Below are 19,332 nucleotides of genomic sequence, written 5' to 3'. Positions count from 1 at the left end.
AGATGATGGAATAAGAAATTATTTAAAATGGGATTTGTAGGTCTTGTTTTTCCAAATAGATAGAACTGTCAGCAGAAAGATAAAAGAATCCAAAGAGAAATGGTTACAAGAAAAATGTCAAGAGATAGAAGAGCTAGAACGAAGACACGATAGTTTTAACATGCATAAAAAAATTAAGGAGTTTTCTTATACTTACAAGAAAAAACAGTTTGGTAAGTTAATAGACGAGAACAACAAACTTATTGTAGATAAAGAAGATCAGTTACAGACTTGGGCAATTTACATAAAAGATTTGTTTACGGATTATCGTCATATTTCTACGAACTCTCTTGATCTGAATGGACCAAAAATATTGAAAAGTGAGGTGATAAAAGCTATAGATCAAACGAAAGATGGGAAAGCAACAGGATGCGATGAAATACCAGTCGAATTTTTAAAAGTTTTTAACGAGAACAATATGAATGTAGTATTGAAACTGTTCAATAAGATATACGATACTGGTCAAATTCCATCGGACTGGCTGAAATCTACATTTGTGCCCCTTCCCAAGAAATCCAATTCTAAGACGTGTAGCGAATATCGCCTTATAAGTTTAATGAGTCATACCCTTAAAGTATTCTTGCGTATTATCCATTCCAGAATACGAGCAAAATTAGAACACAGCATAAGTAAAACACAGTTCGGTTTTAGATGCGGTTTTGGAACTCGAGAGCCCCTATTTGCAATACAAGTCTTGATTCAAAAATGCCTGGATCAACAGAAAGATGTTTACGCCTGTTTTATCGACTATGAGAAAGCATTTGATACTATCAAACATGACAAACTCATAGAACTATTACATCTTTCAGGACTTGACACTAAGGACATCCAGATTATAAAAAATCTATATTGGAATTAAACAGCCCACATAAAGAATGGACATATGGTGAGTGAAAACATAACCATTTCTAGAGGGGTTAGACAGGGCTGTATTCTTTCGCCACTGCTTTTCAACGTGTACACGGAACAAATATTTCTAGAGGCACTAGAAGAGTACAATGAGGGCATCAAGATTAATGGCGTACCAATAAGTAATTTTCGATATGCAGATGATACTGTTATACTAGCCGATAACATCGAAGATTTGCAGATGATGCTAAATAGAGTAAATACAACTGGCAACCAATTTGGACTGAAGATAAATAGAAAGAAAACTAAATTTATGGTGATCAGTAAAAAGAACATTCAACATATCGACCTGAATATTGAAGCCGAACGTATTGAAAGAGTACACCGATTTAAATATCTGGGATATACAGTAAATGATAAGTGGGACCCAGACGTAGAGATTAGGATCCGAATTGAAATAGCAAGATCCAAATTCATAAAAATGAGAAAGCTCTTAAGCAACCGCAACCTAAGCGTTAACCTCCGATGGCGCGCCACAAAATGCTATGTACTCTCTACGCTACTTTACGGAGTAGAAGGGTGGACGTTAACAGCAGCAACTATAAAGAAGTTAGCGGCTCTAGAAATGTGGCTGTATCGACGCATACTGAGAATTCCTTGGACAGACAGAGTGACCAACACAGAGGTATTGAGACGAATGGGTAAAGAGTTGGAATTGTTAACAACTGTTAAAAGGAGGAAAGCGTCATACCTGGGCCATGTGTTCCGTAATGATAAGTACAGTCTGCTACAGCTTATCGTCGAAGGCAAGATTGAAGGTAGAAGAGGTTTGGGCAGGAAGAAGAAATCCTGGCTGAGAAACTTGAGAGAATGGTTTCAAATACCAGAAGCTGTGAACATAATACATGGGGCACAAAACAGAGAAACCTATCGTTTGATGGTCGCCAACCTTCGGTAGAAGACGGCACATAAAGAAGAAGAAGAAGTTTTTCCAAAAAAATCTTGAACCACCGGATATGACCTCCCCCTTCACTTACAGACCAGCCGCCACTGATTAAAAGTATTTGGAACATTAAATTTGGTGGACGGATTGAGTATGTTGTAAGAATTTTCTAAGTAAAATACTAAGGTTCTAAGTGCAACCAAAGTGGTTGAAAAACATTGAATAAAAAGAGGCTTATTTTGCCATCTTATTTTGTATTTATTGCTATTTTGCAGAAAGGATAATCATTTAAGATATTTTATACTAGTCATGTCGTATATCATACAAAATTCAATTATCTTTATTTTATTTCCCTATGACTTTGTTCCAAAATGAATCGTTTTTAAGTTACAAGCAATGAAAGTTGAAAAAAATCGATGTTTTTCGAAATTTTTAAAAATTTTAATTTTTTTAATAATGTTCCAAACATATTTGAGAAGGAGAATAAGTCAATTATAATTACTGAAGTTGTCACCTAATTTTATCTGCAAAAATCGGAATGCCACCTCTCATGTCACCAGCCCCTCCAGACAGATTTAAAAGGGTGGGGGGAGTACAAACGAATGAAGGGTGATACAATCCAGTACTAACGCAATACAAACGAATGAGCTTTTTTTGACCCTCAAATCGAAAAAGGGGGGGATGACATGTCACCAGCCCCTCCAGGCAGATTTAAAAGGGTGGGGGCAGTACAAACGAATGAAGGGTGAGTACTAACGCAATACAGACGAATGAGCTTTTTTTTGACCCTCAAATCGAAAAAGGGGGGCTGGTGACATGGACCTGCTGGAAATGGTAGGGACGATATATTGAAATACATAAAGAATTGACCGAGATAATTGCAAAAAAAAACCCTCATTTTTGCAGTAATTCATAAATATTAATAACTTTATTTTTTGCATATGTAGGTATATTAATGTGTTATTTAAGTGTGCTTAATTTCAACCAGATCGACCAAATAGTTTATAAGTTAGTCCATTTGTTTATCCCAGGGAGCAATAATTTAAGCAACTGTTCTTGCTCTAACAGTGACTATACAGAGATATTTAACAGATCGCAATCGGATATTTGAGATTGAGAGCTTAGTTTTAAGATGTATTAAAAAAGTTTTAACATTTTATCAAAATTGTTATCAGAAAACCGTTTGAAATAGACCTGTCTTTTTAGCTTATAATCAATTCAGTGTCCCCGTAACCATGCGTGCAACGCGTGCGGCGCACGCGGGCGTAACCCCAAAGGGACGCCAAACCGAAGGTTTGGTAAATAAGAAATATTTATTGTAAATGAGATAATCATTTTTTATATACAATTTTAATTATTTTATGAACAGCTAAAGAAATCTCAAAAATCAAATATTGTGTTATTAGTGAAAAAATAATTATTCCCGTCCTGAAAGGTTGAACTCACTCCGTCAAAAATATATTACATTTTGTTGTTCCTTTCTAATTTTTTTCTTTGTTGATTTTATGTTGTAAACTAAAGCGACACTCAAAATAGTCAAATAAACATCAAATCACACTCCTTGACTTTGACGAGTAGAAACATAAACTAACACCCATAAAACGCAACTTAGCAGTTTTATTCCAACAAAAACACAACTTGATGGAATGCTGGATCAAGTAGTTTTACTCATTTTAAGTGAATCTTTTACTCGAATTTATAATAATTACCCTTAAGTAAAAAAATACTCTATGAATTATGATATCTATTTGACTTGAGTATCTTTTCCCTTCTCGTCTATGCGTTTACTAGGCACAAACATTATTTACTGTTACTGGTGAACGGGTGGTTTCCTGCAGTAAAAGGTTTAAAATTTTATTTTATATTGGTGTTAATAATTACCTACGACTATTATTGCAATATCCGTTGGGTTTGTTCTGCCCTGATTTAAAACTTTTGTTTTCGTGTAAAAAATATTGGACAATCTTTTTTATTTGTTGTTATTTTAAGTGGTGTGGAAATTAAATTAATTGTGAAAATGGTAAGTATCATAATAATCATTGCATAGAATAATAATAATTCATTTTAAATATGTAGTTATAATGGGGTTTCCTCTAATAAAATCCACAATTTACAATTTAAAAAAAAAAAAGAAAATAATTAAGACCTTGTGTCTGCGTAACTTCGAACCATGAGAAACTTTTTTATTATTAATTTTACGGAAAAAATTTATTCTTCATAAAATGCTTTGGATAGTCCAAAAACTAAAATGCAACCAAATATAACATTGTGTTAATCTTATGAGAATAAAAATATGAATTTCGATCAAGAGTACCTTATATTTCACAATATCGAAAATTATTATTATAAAAAGTTGTTTGGAATTAATTAAAAACGATGTTTTAATATGCAATTACATCCTTTTAAGTGGAATATTTTTTCTCAAATAACAGATACCCAACTCCCTTTTCATTTATTATGAATAATCCAATAACTTTTTTATTGTTATGCATGGTCTAAAATCTAAGATGCGACCATCAAATCCTATCAATTTTTTTCAATTTTATATGAGATATATTATGTAAAAAAATATGAGTTTCGATTAAAAGTAAAGTTCCTTTCTAGATCACAATATATTTCAATTAGAAGGATGTAATTGCATATAGAAACATAGTTTTTAATGCTGAACAACTTTTCATAATACTTTTTCAATTTTGTGAAAACTAAACGTACTTTGCTCATTACCGAAATTAATATTTTTTGACATACCTCGTATAAGATTCATAAAATTTGATATTTTATGGTTGCATTCTGAGTTCTAGACAATGCAGAACTTTTTATGAAGAATATTTTTTTCTCGTAAAATTAATAATAAAACAGTTTCCCATATGGTTCCTAGTTATGTAGACACCCTGAACAAACCCTGACAAACTTTGAAATGACAAAATATTATTGGTTATTTACTTAAATGTATATGCAGGGTGCTTCATTAATGTTGCAGAAAATTTAAGGGGAAAGGCGCAAAATGTCGCTTGTCAAAATTTTCAATGTGTTTTAAATGTAGGTATTCATTTTTTCGAATCCTGAGAAAACTAAAAAAGTATTTTTTTTTTAATTTAAACGCAGAATGAAAGATAACGTTATTGCCGAGGGCCGACAGTCCCTTAAAATAAATAAAAAGTTTCTTATAAATTAAATATTTGCAATTATTAAAAATCACACTAAATTTTCTCTTTTATTTTCACCCCTGTAACTTATTAAAATAAACATTATAGAAGTTTTCAGGGACTTTCGGCCTCATTAATAATGTAGTCTTTCATTCTGGGTTTAAATTTTTCAAAAATATTTATTAGTTTTATACAGGGTGAGTGGGTAGGAACGCACCAAACTTTAAGGCTGAATATTATACGTAAAAATAATCAAAAATAACTCATACGTTATTATTCGATTTTCATTTGTTTCCTAGATACTAAATTTGGTGGGTTTTAAGACATAGTTATTGCGCATGTTTTGACATACAATTAAGAATTTTATATTCACCATTGGCGCGCGTACGGGTAATAGTCTGAAATTTAAGATAAAAATGGTACGCCACTGAAATATTTCAAATTAAAAATCTTTCTTGAATTCCTCGTTCAATTTGTGACAAAAAATCTATCTTCCCTTTTTTCATGCGACGCGACGCTTCGTTTTCATGCAAAAAATAAAACATCTTAACGCTTACAAGGTTTTCGACGAAGTTTCTATATGAGTGTGTAGAAACTTATTTCGAATACTTTGTAAGCTTTAAGTTATTTTATTTTTTGCATGAAAATGAAGCGTCATATCAACAAACATGAAGATAGATTGTTTGTCAGAAATTGAACAGGGAATTCAAAAATAATTTTTAATTTGAAATGTCTCAGTGGCGTACTATTTTTTTCTTTCAAAAATTTTAGACTATTACTCGTACGCGCGCCAATGGTGAATATAAAATTCTTAATTATGTGTCAAAACATGTGCACAAACTATGTCTTAAAACCCACCAAATTTCATTTGTACACCTCAACCGGTTTTAGAGCAATAAATAAATGTTAAATTTTAACACCCCGTATCTCGGAAACAAATGAAAATCGAATAACAACATAATATGAGTTATTTTTGATAATTTTTACGTAAAATATACAGTCTTAAAGTTTGGTGCGTTCCTCCCCACCCACCCTGTATAGTAGATTTAAAGGGCGCTAAAATATATACCGCACGCGGGAGCCAATCAGCCTTGCGAGGGCCCTGAATCAATTAAACTCCGACATTTTTTATGTCAGTCGCGTGCATGTAGGCTTACTGTAAATCTGGTGAAAAAAAAATACATTAAAAAGGGAAAAAAGAATTTTATATGAGCAATAGAAATCAAGTTAGCATTTATTTTTAAATAAATCGTATTTCAATAGTTTACAAACGTTAAGAGCTCAAAGTTGAACAGATTGTATATACATTTTTTGATACCATTTATGGATTCTGTATGTAGTGAAATAATAAAAAGTAGTTACCCTTCAAAATAATGGAAAATCCCGGAAACATAAATTGATTGCCTCAGAAATATCCAGAAAAATTAAACTGACTGTCTACAAAGCACTAATAAGGCCATTGCTGACTTCAGAAATTTGGTCACTTACACAGAATGACCAAGAACTGCTCAAACGTTTTGAGCGAAAAATTCTAAGAAGAACATGAGGGATACAAAAACAAGGTTTGTGGCACAGGCGTTACAACTTTGAGTTGTATAGAAGTTTCGGAGAACCTGACGTTGTAAAATTTATTAAGGTAGCACGTCTTAGATGGATAAGGCATGTAATAAGGCGAGAGGAAGATGCCATAGTCGGAAAAGTTTTTAACCGCAGAGGGCCGATAGAACAATGAGCAAGAGGAAGACCCAAGACTTAGATACCTAGACAACTTAGAGAACGATTTAAAATCTATTTGAATTAGAGCATGGAGAAGAGTTGCCAGAACCCACAACTCTGTATCTTTCTGTGGCAAATGGACTTGATTCCGTGCAATTATCTTTCCACACACACACACACACACAGTTGCCAGAGAGAGGGGCGAATGGAAGATTGTTCTGAAGAAGGCTTTGGCTCATAAAGAGCTGTAACGCCACTGGTGATGAAAATACCTAAAAATTATTCGCACTATAATAATTTAAATAGATCATTCCCAGTATAATAATAATTATACGTACAGTCGGAAAAATGAAAGAATACCCTTGAACGATCACATCAATCACTTATTTTGTATTTGCTGTATTTTTCTATACGCTCTGAGCTTCGCTGGTGGCGCTCCTAGCGGATTACTGGAATTATCTTTCACCGGTAATTTTTAAATTTATTATTTAATTGTTATCGCTTAACATTTACAACGCAAAAATTAATTAAATTGTAATCGATTTTTTTAAGATTTTGCTAATCATTTTGACGTTCTATTGATAAAATATGAATTTCTTACTTCGGATACTTTCACAATTGTCGTGTAGATGGCGCTAAGATTTTTAGATTAAATTATAATTACATATTACGGAACATTAAAAAAACTTAAATTCAGTATTTAAAACGTAAGTATATTTAAGGTAAAAATATATACCACAGCTTTGACCAACTAATATTTTTTATAATTAATGCTTTTAATTTTAATTTTACATTAATCACTTTGACATTTATGTCAAATTTCCGGTAAACGTTTACAGACTTGCCACTACTGGCGCTCGAGAATTTGTAAATATCCCCTCTACGTACGAGCTCACAGCGGATAACAAACGTTTGTTATTTATAGAAAAATATAGCAAATACAAAATAAGCGATTGATGTGATCGTTCATGGGTATTCTTTCATTTTTCCGACTGTACATACAATTATACTTTCGACACAATTCGAAAAAACTAAAATCATTAAAAAATATTCAGTATAAAAAAGTTAATATTAAATTGATTTAATACTATGGTTTGCTTTTAAACCAAGAGGAGGAAACTTAAAAGACAGATTCACACCCAAGAAAGTCACTAGAAAAATCACCAAATACACCTTCTTTTTTCTTTGATCATATCTTTCTTTGACGGTAATCCATACATAGTATACACGGTGTTTCATTGGGAAAGTAACATACGTTAACTGTAGAAAGAGGACACTTAGGCGGTCTCAAAAATACCATACTTAGTGGATGTTACTTCATTCATAACAAAGATACTGGGTGTTTTATTAATTTTGCCATTTTCTTATTTGGTTCATAACTTCTTAACCACACTGTATATTTATTTTATATTTGGCACGCAAATATTCTTTAAGGTGTACAATTAATTACTTTATTTACAATTGAAAAAATCCAGGTCCGGATTAAAAAATATTGGAAAAATATTCCGACCCAAAAACAACACCCTGTACATTAATTTTTTTTAAAATAGATTTTACATTTGAAAAGCGGATGAAAAACTAAAGTTAGTGGTTTACTTTGAATTTTCGGCAAAATTATTTTTCTTGTAAAATTTTGAATTTGAATTCTGAAATTATGCGAATTGCGAAAGCTCTAAGTAGAAAAAAAAATAGAAATACGACTTACAACTTGTTAAACACACTGTATATTTATTTTATATTTAACACCCAATATTATTTAAGGTTATTAATTTATTTAAAATTATAAAACATCCAGGTCCGGATAAAAAAATATTTGAAAAATGTTCCGACCCAAAAAAACACCGTGTACATTATTTTTTTTTGTTAAATGGATTTTGCGTTTAAAAAGAGGATAAAAACTAAATGGAAAATATTTTGAATTTTCGGCAAAATGATTTTTCTGGTAAAATTTTGAATTTGAATTCTGAAATTATGTGAATTGCGGGAGTTCGAAGTAAAAAAAATAAAATGTGACTTAATTTTAATTAATATCATTATTTAATCTAAATTGGTAAAATATTAACATTTCAGTATTTTTTTATTATGGCGAAAAATAATTCATAACAAATATTCACCTTAAATAATTAATGAATAAATAATAAAAAGTAAATAATAAAGATAATAAAAATAATAAACTGACAAATATATATAACCTTAATCAACGGACTATCTTAGAAATTAAAAAAAAACAGAAAACTTTTTCACAAAAATTAATTATTAAAACTACAATTGTTCAAAATGGCCACCACCATGTTAAAGAGAAAGTCGTGCTCTTTTTGTTATTTATTGTCTGAGTGACTTCCCTAATCTCGTCAGGGTTATTCTTCATTTCTTGAAAGGCGTCTCGAATCCGACCAAGAAGTTCTCCCTACTATTTATTTCCCCGTTATAAACTTTGGATTTTAGATATCCACAAGTTATTTTTCGGCAAGTTTTTTCTGTTTTTTTTTTTAATTTTTAAGATAGTTGATTAAAGTTATGTATTTGTGTGGACTTTTATTATTTATTCATTCATTATTACAGGTGAATATTTGTTATGAATTATTGGTCGCCATAATAAAAAAATACTAAAATGTTAACATTTTACTAATTTAGATTAAATAATGGTATTAATCAAAATTAAGCCACATTTTAATTTTTTTTACTTCGAGCTCTCGCAATTCAGATAATTTCAGAATTCAAATTCAAAATTTTACCCGAAAAATCATTTTGCCGAAAATTCAAAGTATACCGCTAAATTTGGTTTTTCATTATCTTTTCAAATACAAGATCCATTAAAAAAAATAATGTACATGGTATTTTTTGGGTCGGAACATTTTTCCATTATTTTTTAATCCAGACCTGGATTTTTTATAATTTTAAATAAATTAATTGATTGGGCACCTTAAATAATATTTGGTGTTAAATATAAAATAAATATACAGTGTGTTTAACAAGTTGTAAGTCGTATTTCAATTTTTTTCTACTTAGAGCTCTCGCAATTCGCATAATTTCAGAATTCAAATTCAAAATTTTACAAGAAAAATCAATTTGCCGAAAATTCAAAGTACACCGCTAAATTTATTTTTTCATCCTCTTTTCAAATACAAAATCCATTTTAAAAAAATTTAATGTACAGCTGTTGTTTTTGTGTCGGAATATTTTTCCAATATTTTTTAATCCGAACCTGGATTTTTTTCAATTGTAAATAAATTAGTTGATTGTATACCTTAAAGAATATTTGCGTGCCAAATACAAAATAAATATACAGTGTGGTTAAAAAGTTGTGAACCAAATAAGAAAATGGCAAAATAGATAAAACAGCCAGTATCTTTGTTATGAATGAAGTAACACCCATTAAGTATGATATTTTTAAGACCGCCTGAGTGTCCTCTTTCTACAGTTATAGTATGATAAAATTGATCCAAATAATGCCATAACCCAGACATCCAAAGTGAAAGTTATCCTCCAACACCAAATTGTTCTATATGGTCCACATAATGTTCAGAAAAAAGTCACACCATTTTGAGCGTCGGGTTTGGGGGGGATCGGTAAATTCGTAGTTTTTTAGGTTTTTCGTCAATATTTCTAAAACTATGCAGTTTAGCATGAACAACCTTCTATACAAAAATGTTCTACATTCAATTTGAAATAAAAAAGGCCCTATGCATAAACGGTTCCAAAGTTACGGAGGTAGTATAGTATAATTGGTCCAAAAAAGACTTAACCCAGACATCCAAAGTAAAAGTTTTCATCCTACACCAAATTGTTCTATATAATCCACGTATTGTTTAGTAAAAAGTTACACTATTTTGAGCGTCCGGTTTGGGGGGGGGGAGATAGGGGAGAATTCGGTAAATTAGTAGTTTTTTTAAGTATTTCGTCAATATTTCTAAAACTATGCTTAAGCGTAAACAATGTTTTATACAAAAATGTTCTACATAAAATCTACATAAAACATAAAAGGTCCTATACATAATTGCTATAAAATCAACGGTTCCAGAGTTACGGAGGGTGAAAAGTGGAGGTTTTCGATACTTTTTATATTATTTGGCAATTGATGATTATTTTGGGTAGTGATGTTGACGTCTCTTCAAGGGCTTGTCACTAACATACCATCGGCCACTGAAATAGCAAATTTTATTTACAAAACCCAATCCTGTTAAAGAAAATTTGTATAAATTGCCAAAAGAATATAAAAAGTATCGAAAACCTTCACTTTTCACCCTCTGTAACTCTGGAACCGTTGATTTTATAACAATTATGTATCGGATCTTTTTTGTTTTAAATTCCATGTAGAACATTTTTGTATAGAACATTCTTTACGCTAAAGTATAGTTTTAGAAATATTGACGAAAAACTTAAAAAAACTACTAATTTACCGAATTTTCCCCCATCTCCCCCCCCCCCAAACCGGACGCTCAAAATGGTGTAACTTTTTACTGAACAATATGGAAAACTTTTACTTTGGATGTCTGGGTTAGGCCTTTTTTTGGACCAATTATACTATACTACCATCGTAACTTTGGAACCGTTCATTTTAGAAGGATTATACATAGAACTTTTTTATTTCAAATTTAATGTAGAACATTTTTGTATAGAAGGTTGTTCATGCTAAACCGCATATTTTTAGAAATATATTGACGAAAAACCTAAAAAACTACGAATTAACCGATTTCTCCCCCCTATCCCCCCCCCCCCAAACCCGACGCTCAAAATGGTGTGACTTTTTTCTGAACATTGTGTGGACCATATAGAATAATTTGGTGTTGGAGGATAACTTTCACTTTGGATGTCTGAGTTTGGGTCTAGTTATACCATACTATTAAGGTATGTATGTTACTTTCCCAATGAAACACCCTGTATTATACTAATACGTAGCTAAAGAGTTCTAAAAACAACCGTTTTTTATATAAAAGTAGACTAAAGATCTAAAAATTAAAGGAATAACGCATAAAACACAAAAAATCGCCGATATAATTTAATTAACCTATGAAATGCCGGTAGTGTCAAAATTTGATAAAAGTCATTAGTGCCAAAATTCCATAACAGTGGAGTAGACTTGTCTGAGGTTGGACCAATTACAAACAAGCATTACGGCGCGGTATATTTGAATTACTCCTCTTGGTTTAAAAACAGACCATAGCATTTACATGACATTTTCGATTATAAAATGACAATAGAGCATCCTAACATACCAATTTTATTCTAGGTTTAAAAAGCGACCCGGATATTGCGGATTACAAGTTTTTATGGCTGATTTTCAGTTACAAAGTAGCTATGGATGTTACAAGGATTACCTTTTAGTGGAAAATCGACACAAATATTGTGGAAAGAGCCTATGTGGCCGATATTGTAAGTATGAATTTTAATTTTGCTTTCCACGAGTAATAAACCAACATAAAATGTTTTTAATGTTTTAATTAACTGAAAGAAACTTTGTATTCATTTTTAGTATGATCTAAGATTATCAAGCTTCACGCAAAGAATTTGATGATAATGTATGTATTTTGTAACCCTTGTTATTCAACGCCTACACGAAAATTATTAGGTATTTTAAATGCTTTAAATAATAGAATATGCAAACGAATACACAAACAAGAATTAAAATAAAAAAATTAAGATAAAGTTGAGAAATGCACTTACTATCCTCTAATCAGTGTGTTAAAATGGTTTAGTACTGAGACTAATAGTCAAGAAGACCAAACGCAAGCGAAAACAGGATAATTTAGAAAAAGTATGAAACAAATTGAAAGGGACATTGACCCACAAACCATTAGAGCACTTAATAAAGACATATCGAAATGAGAAGAGATATTAGGAAATTTAAACATGAAAAAATCGTACAGACTATAGAGCAAAACGGGAGCGTGAAGGTAATGAGGCGAAAAATGGCACCCGTGTTGAGCTGCCCCCCCCCCCCACTTGCAAAAACCAAAAAACAAATAGCCCTGATTTATGAGCTATTTATGAGCTCTCATATTCCGCAAACTAAAAATTTTGAGCTCGTTCCACTGAGCAGGAATTTGATACTTTATTGGGGGGGCTGAGTCAGCCCCCCCCCACTACTTAAAAATAGGAATATTGAATCGGTTTTTGCGGCAGAATTACGAGCTATTTATGAGCTCTTGAAATTATATAGTTTCGATTTTTGAGCTTATCCCCTTCACCCCCAAACAACCCTTAGTTGATTTAACTTAAGAGAAAAATGCTGAGAAAACTTAAAATATATCGTGTTGCGGATATAATTCCTATAGCTTATATACTCTAAGAATAAACTATTAAATCACGTGCATTTCGATTATTGAGCTACAACCCCTTCGCAAGAAAACCACCCTATCTTCCCGGCTTAAGAGAAAGTTGTACTTAAAATGCATTAAACTAATTATTTGGCGACTACATATCATTGAATAATTTATAAGCTTCCAAATTACGCGCATTTACATAAGTAAATTACAATTTATTTTGTATAGTGCAGTCACTGAAGGTAAAAATCAACGATTACCTTCAATTTCGGTGAACCTTCATCGATTTTCACGAAAATTGGTCAGTGGTTAGAGGATACGTCAAGAAACAAAGGTGACATGGTACCACCTTGCGCTTTTACCGTGAGGGTGGATACCGCCCCTTCTCGTGGGTGAAAATTATTTTATTAAAAATAAATACACAAATCAATAAAAGAACAAATTAAAAGCAAAATTTATTATATAAAGTTAATAAAATAAGTCAATACTTTTTAAGTTATTAAAGATCAAAGATTTTAATTATTCGTGAAAAAAATGCATGTTATGAAGCGGTTTTTGGTTTTTCGTAAATCACTGAAAAACTGTAAGTTTTTACAAAAAAGTTAATAGTAGTTTAATTCGTATAGCTTATATTCTAAGAATAAACTCTTAAATCACGCGCCTTTCGATTATAGAGCTACAACCCCTTCGCAAGAAAACCATCCCATATTCCCGGCTTAAGAGAGAGTTGTACTTAAAATAATTTAAATTAATTATTTGGCGACTACATATCGTCTAATAATTTATGAGCTGGCAAAATATACGCATCTCAATTATTGAATTGCCATTTTCTTTCTATAGTGCAGTCAATGAAGGTAAAAATCAGCTATGACCTTCGATTTCGTTAAATCTCCATTCATTTTCACGAAATAACAATAACAACTTGGGGTTTTAACCTGGGGTATATGTCACCCCTTCTCGGGGGTGAAAATTACTGTATTAAAAATAACCCCACAAATCGAGAGAGGGACAAATTGTAAGCAAAATTTGTTACATAATGTGATTAAAATAAATCAATACTTTTTGAGTTATTAAAGATCAAATATTTTAATTTTTCTGAAAGAAAATGCATGCTTTAAAGCGATTTTTCATAAATAACTCAAAAACTGTAAGTTTTTACAAAAAAGTGATCATCACTAAAAGTGAAGCTAATAAAAAATATAATAAATTGCTTACTTGAAAAACCCTTTAATGTTAATTTAAAGTAAGTTATTGGTAATTAAATGTATATTTTTTTCTGCGACTGTTCAAATCTATGGATTCAAGCTTAAATAACGGGAAAGAGATTCATTTTATAACACTTAGGTACTAAATACTTGTCAAAGTACTTAGAAATACCTATCAAAAATTAGCTCCAGAAAAAGTTGATAGCATCAAAATCCGCTCACCAATTTTCGTGAAAATGAATGGAGATTTACCGAAATCGAAGGTCATAGTTGATTTTTACGTTCAGTGACTGCACTATAGAAAAAAAATGGCAATTCAATAATTGAGATGCGTATATTTTGCGAGCTCATAAATTATTAAACGATATCTAGTCGCCAAATAGCTAATTTAAATTATTTTAAGTCCAACTTTTTCTTAAGACGGGAATATGGGATGGTTTTTTTGCGAAGGGGTTGTAGCTCAATAATCGAAAGGGGCGTGATTTAAGAGTTTATTCTTAGAATATAAGCTATACGAATTAAACTACTATTAACTTTTTTGTAAAAACTTAGTTTTTCAGTGATTTACGAAAAACCGCTTCATAACATGCATTTTTTTCACGAATAATTAAAATCTTTGATCTTTAATAACTTAAAAAGTATTGACTTATTTTATTAACTTTATATAATAAATTTTGCTTTTAGTTTGTTCTTTTATTGATTTGTGTAGTTATTTTTAATAAAATAATTTTCACCCCCGAGAAGGGGCGGTATCCACCCTCAGGGTAAAGGCGCAAGGTGGTACCATGTCACCTTTGTTTCTTGACGTATCCTCTGACCACTGACCAATTTTCGTGAAAATCGATGAAGGTTCACCGAAATTGAAGGTAATCGTTGATTTTTACCTTCAGTGACTGCACTATACAAAATAAATTGTAATTTACTGATGTAAATGCGCGTAATTTGGAAGCTTATAAATTATTCAATGATATGTAGTCGCCAAATAATTAGTTTAATGCATTTTAAGTACAACTTTCTCTTAAGCCGGGAAGATAGGGTGGTTTTCTTGCGAAGGGGTTGTAGCTCAATAATCGAAATGCACGTGATTTAATAGTTTATTCTTAGAGTATATACGCTATAGGAATTATATCCGCAATACGATATATTTTAAGTTTTCTCAGCATTTTTCTCTTAAGTTAAATCAATTAAAGGGTTGTTTGGGGGTGAAGGGGATGAGCTCAAAAATCGAAACTATATAATTTCAAGAGCTCATAAATAGCTCGTAATTCTGCCGAAAAAACCGATTCAATATTCCTATTTTTAAGTAGTGGGGGGCTGACTCAGCCCCCCCCCCCCCACTAAAGTATTAAATTCCTGCTCAGTGGAACGAGCTCAAAATTTTTAGTTTGCGGAATATGAAATCTCATAAATAGCTCATAAATCAGGGCTATTTGTTTTTTAATTTTTGTAAGTGGGGGGGGCTGCTCAACACGGGTAAAAATGGCGACAAGTAGAAAAAAAAATTAAGCTTAGGGATAAAAAGTGTGAGGTAACAACAGACAGACAGAAATTTCTAGGAATAGTCGAAGAATTCTACACTATATTATACATTATTAACAATAACATAAATCAAGACGACAGACAAAAGGTACAAAACCAGGGATCTGAGGATATTCCAGAAATAGCATTCAAAAAAGTGAAAAACAACAAGGCTCCAGGCGATGAGGGAATAGTTAAAGAAGCTATAAAACTTAGCGGAAATTGGCGGAACTTGGCTTCTGAAAAAAATACGAGACTTCTTCACTCTCTGCTTGTATAGTCAAAAAATTCCTATAGCTTGGAATAACTCCACTACAATTCATCTGTATAAAAAGGGTGACAACATGTATCTAGAGAATTATAGTCCAATTTCTGTGTCTCTCCTCTGGTGTTGATCATTTTTCTAAAGTACTCATACAATATTTGCTTTATTTCGGTTCTTAGGACTCTTTCATCCGAACTCTTAATCTGCCACATGTGACTCAAGGCCTTTGATAACTTGTCGCTGACTTTAGCAACACTTTATAATAACCTTTTCATCATCTCGGTTGTTTCCAACTCTTCACACAACTGTGCAGATGAGCTTTCCTTAACAGTAGCTATATGTGCTTATCTCCCTCTCTTTTAGACCTGTTATACCTCTTTCTAGCCTCTTTCTCCATCCTATTTCACTTAATTTCTAAACCACCAAGTTTATTTGTCCCAGCAGGTCCTTTAGCAGATGTTTTTCCTAGTACTTCCTTTTCAAGTCGTGCCACAACTATTTTCTTAGCTTTTCACCAGGCATTGGCTGATGATTAATAACAATAAGTTTCAATTCCAGTACAAAGGCTCTTTCCGTCTACTTTATATGCCTTCTCTACATATATATGTACGTTTCTTATTTATAGATAATGAAGATTATACATATTTTTTTATAATGGACCATTTGTTACATCAATATATATATAGAGTCCGTCCACTATACTTATTGTTGCACGTCATTATCTACGTCAGAGATCTAGTTGACAGTGTTGCCCAATTACAAAAAATTCTTGAATTCATTTTAAATCAAATAGAGTCGGAAAAATGAAAGAATACCCATGAACGATCACATCAATCACTTATTTTGTATTTGCCATCTTTTTCTATAACAAACATTTGTTATTTATAGTAAATGACAGCAAATACAAAATAAGTGATTGATGTGATCGTTCATGGATATTCTTTCATTTTTCCGACTGTACATCACATAATTTTTACGGAAAAGGGTTATACACCAAAACAAATTAATATTCAATGGACCTAAATAAATAAAAACTTTAGAAATAGAAAACAAGAATTAAATTACAATCTTACGTTAAAGTAAATAATAAAAATAGTAAATAATATAATAAAACAAATACTTATACTAAAGAATAAAAACAAATATGAAGTGTCATCACCGCAACTGCCAAATCAATGATATGCTTTTTCTCATGTGGGTCTTTCAGTGCGTCACAGTTTTTAGATTTCTTTCTAACGCATTAAATTGTATGTGACAGAAAAAAACGCACGTCGGTGATTACATTTCGTCGGTAATATTTATAACATTTATTCTAGTTGTCAATAGATGGCGCTATAATCGAAAATAAAATAATTTGCGAATTATATAATATATCTACGAATAATGCCGCCCAAAATCCCGATAGTCAAAATCCCGACAGCCAAAATCCCGACGGCCAAAACACCGACACGCCAGAATCCCGACACGCGAGAATCCCGACAGGCCAAAATCCCGACATGCACAATCCTCGCATAAGTAAAAATTTCGACTTTTTATTTAATACTTTTAATACAAAATATTTTTGTTTAGTAACAAAAAATAAAAAACAAATGACCATAAACAAAAAACAAGAATTAAATGTAATTATATGTTAAAAAGAAACTTATCAAACCTGTCAGGATTCTGGCCTGTCGGGATTTTGGCCTGTCGGGATTCTGGCGTGTCGGGATTTCGGCCGTCGGGATTATGGCTGTCGGGATTTTGGCTGTCGGGATTTTAGGGTAGACCCATCCACAAATATAATCTGAACAATTTAAAAGACTATTCAAATCAAAGAAAATATTGTCCTTTTTATGAGCATTTTTCAGTGCGTAACAAATGATAGGAAAAAGGGTAAGTCCGTGATAGTACACATTTATGACATTTATTCTAATATGACATTTTAGTTAAATCTGACAGTTGTCACATTTTATTTTCAATTTGGAATAAAAACAAATCAAATGTGTTTCTTGCATTTATAAAATGGTATTTTCTTTGATTTGTACAGTCTTATAAATTATACAGATTAAATTTGTAATATTATTATCTAATTAAAAAAAAATATTTTTTTTTATTATGGCGCCATCTATCGACAACTAGAATAACTAAAATAAATGTTATAAATGTCACCGACGAAATGTAATCACTGACGTGCCTTTTTTTCTGTCACATACAATTTAATGCGTTGGAAAGAAATCGAAAAACTGTGACGCACTGAAAGATGATTATGAGAAAAAGAATACCATTTTATAAATGCAATAAACACAATTGATTTGTTTTTATGCCAAATTGCAAATAAAATTTTACAACTGTCAGATTTAACTGAAATGTCATGTCACTAAAATTTATATTATCACGGACTTACCTTTTTCTCTATCATTTGTGACGCACTGAAAAATGCTCATGAAAAGAAGCATACCAATTTATGCCAAAATGTCACCTTTGTTCGATCGTAGTTAGAGTGTAATCCGAACAACTGTGCTTTATAAACACGCTTTATATTCCACTTATACAACTTAAACGAAAAAAGTTAGGGTATGTTTCTTTAAATGTGCATTAATAGAAATCTTCACATATTATTTCTACGCGTACAATTGAGTCCGGAAATTTTTACCCGTGCGTCATCATTTAAAGCATACGAAATACGTCGATGATAATTCGGAAATTGAAATTTACTAAACGCAACAGCAAGTCACTTACTTTCACTTGCTGTTGCGTTAAGTAAATTTCTGTTTTTGACTTATCATCGACTTATTTCGTATGCTTGAAATGATGACGCACGGGTAAAGATTCCCGGACTCAACTGTATATAATAAAATATGTCTAGTGGCTGTAATTCCCGTGTGCTACAGGAACAGACCTACCACCTAAATATTTCGTGTTGGTATCATCTGACGTCAGGGGCTATGGCGCGGATGACGCGCAACGGTAAGTATATTGGACGAACTGTATACTCGTGTACACGTACACCCCTTAACTTATTAGTCCATTCACTAAGAGTAAAATATTCCAAAACCTTCAAATTTTAAAGAACCGCTTGGATTGACATTAAATTTGACATACACATAGATAACATGTCAAAGAAAAAAAGTGATATTTTGCTGATGTGTGCTTTTGCCCCAGGTTGAGTAATTTGATAAACTGACAAATTATGAATATGTTCATTTTTCAACAAAATGAAAACACCTTTTTAGAGGGTTTTTCGCAAATAACTCAAAAAGTCAGTATTTTATAAAAAAAAATATTTTTGGCAAAAAATTGCTAAAACAAAGTGAAAAAAATGGTGTATTTTATGTATGAAGTCTGTAGACTTTGTAGAAGCAGAGTAGTAGGTAATGAAGAGTAGGTTCTAATTCGTCACATTCCAAAA

The 19,332-nt window shown here is 31.7% G+C and overlaps 1 protein-coding gene across 1 annotated transcript in view; it reads left to right on the top strand.

The window, feature by feature from the left end:
• The window catches only part of LOC126890730 (uncharacterized), a 101,563-nt gene that overhangs the window by 40,638 nt on the left and 41,593 nt on the right, over positions 1–19,332 (top strand). Inside the window, exon 3 of the mRNA XM_050659900.1 lies at positions 11,924–12,066. Within this exon, the coding sequence (XP_050515857.1) occupies positions 11,924–12,066 (143 nt within the window). The remainder of the gene's footprint in view (positions 1–11,923; positions 12,067–19,332) is intronic.

This window comes from Diabrotica virgifera, chromosome 8 (genome assembly GCF_917563875.1).
Source record: "Diabrotica virgifera virgifera chromosome 8, PGI_DIABVI_V3a".
Taxonomy (NCBI): Eukaryota; Metazoa; Arthropoda; class Insecta; order Coleoptera; family Chrysomelidae; genus Diabrotica; species Diabrotica virgifera.
This window is presented reverse-complemented; position numbering and strand designations above follow the sequence as displayed.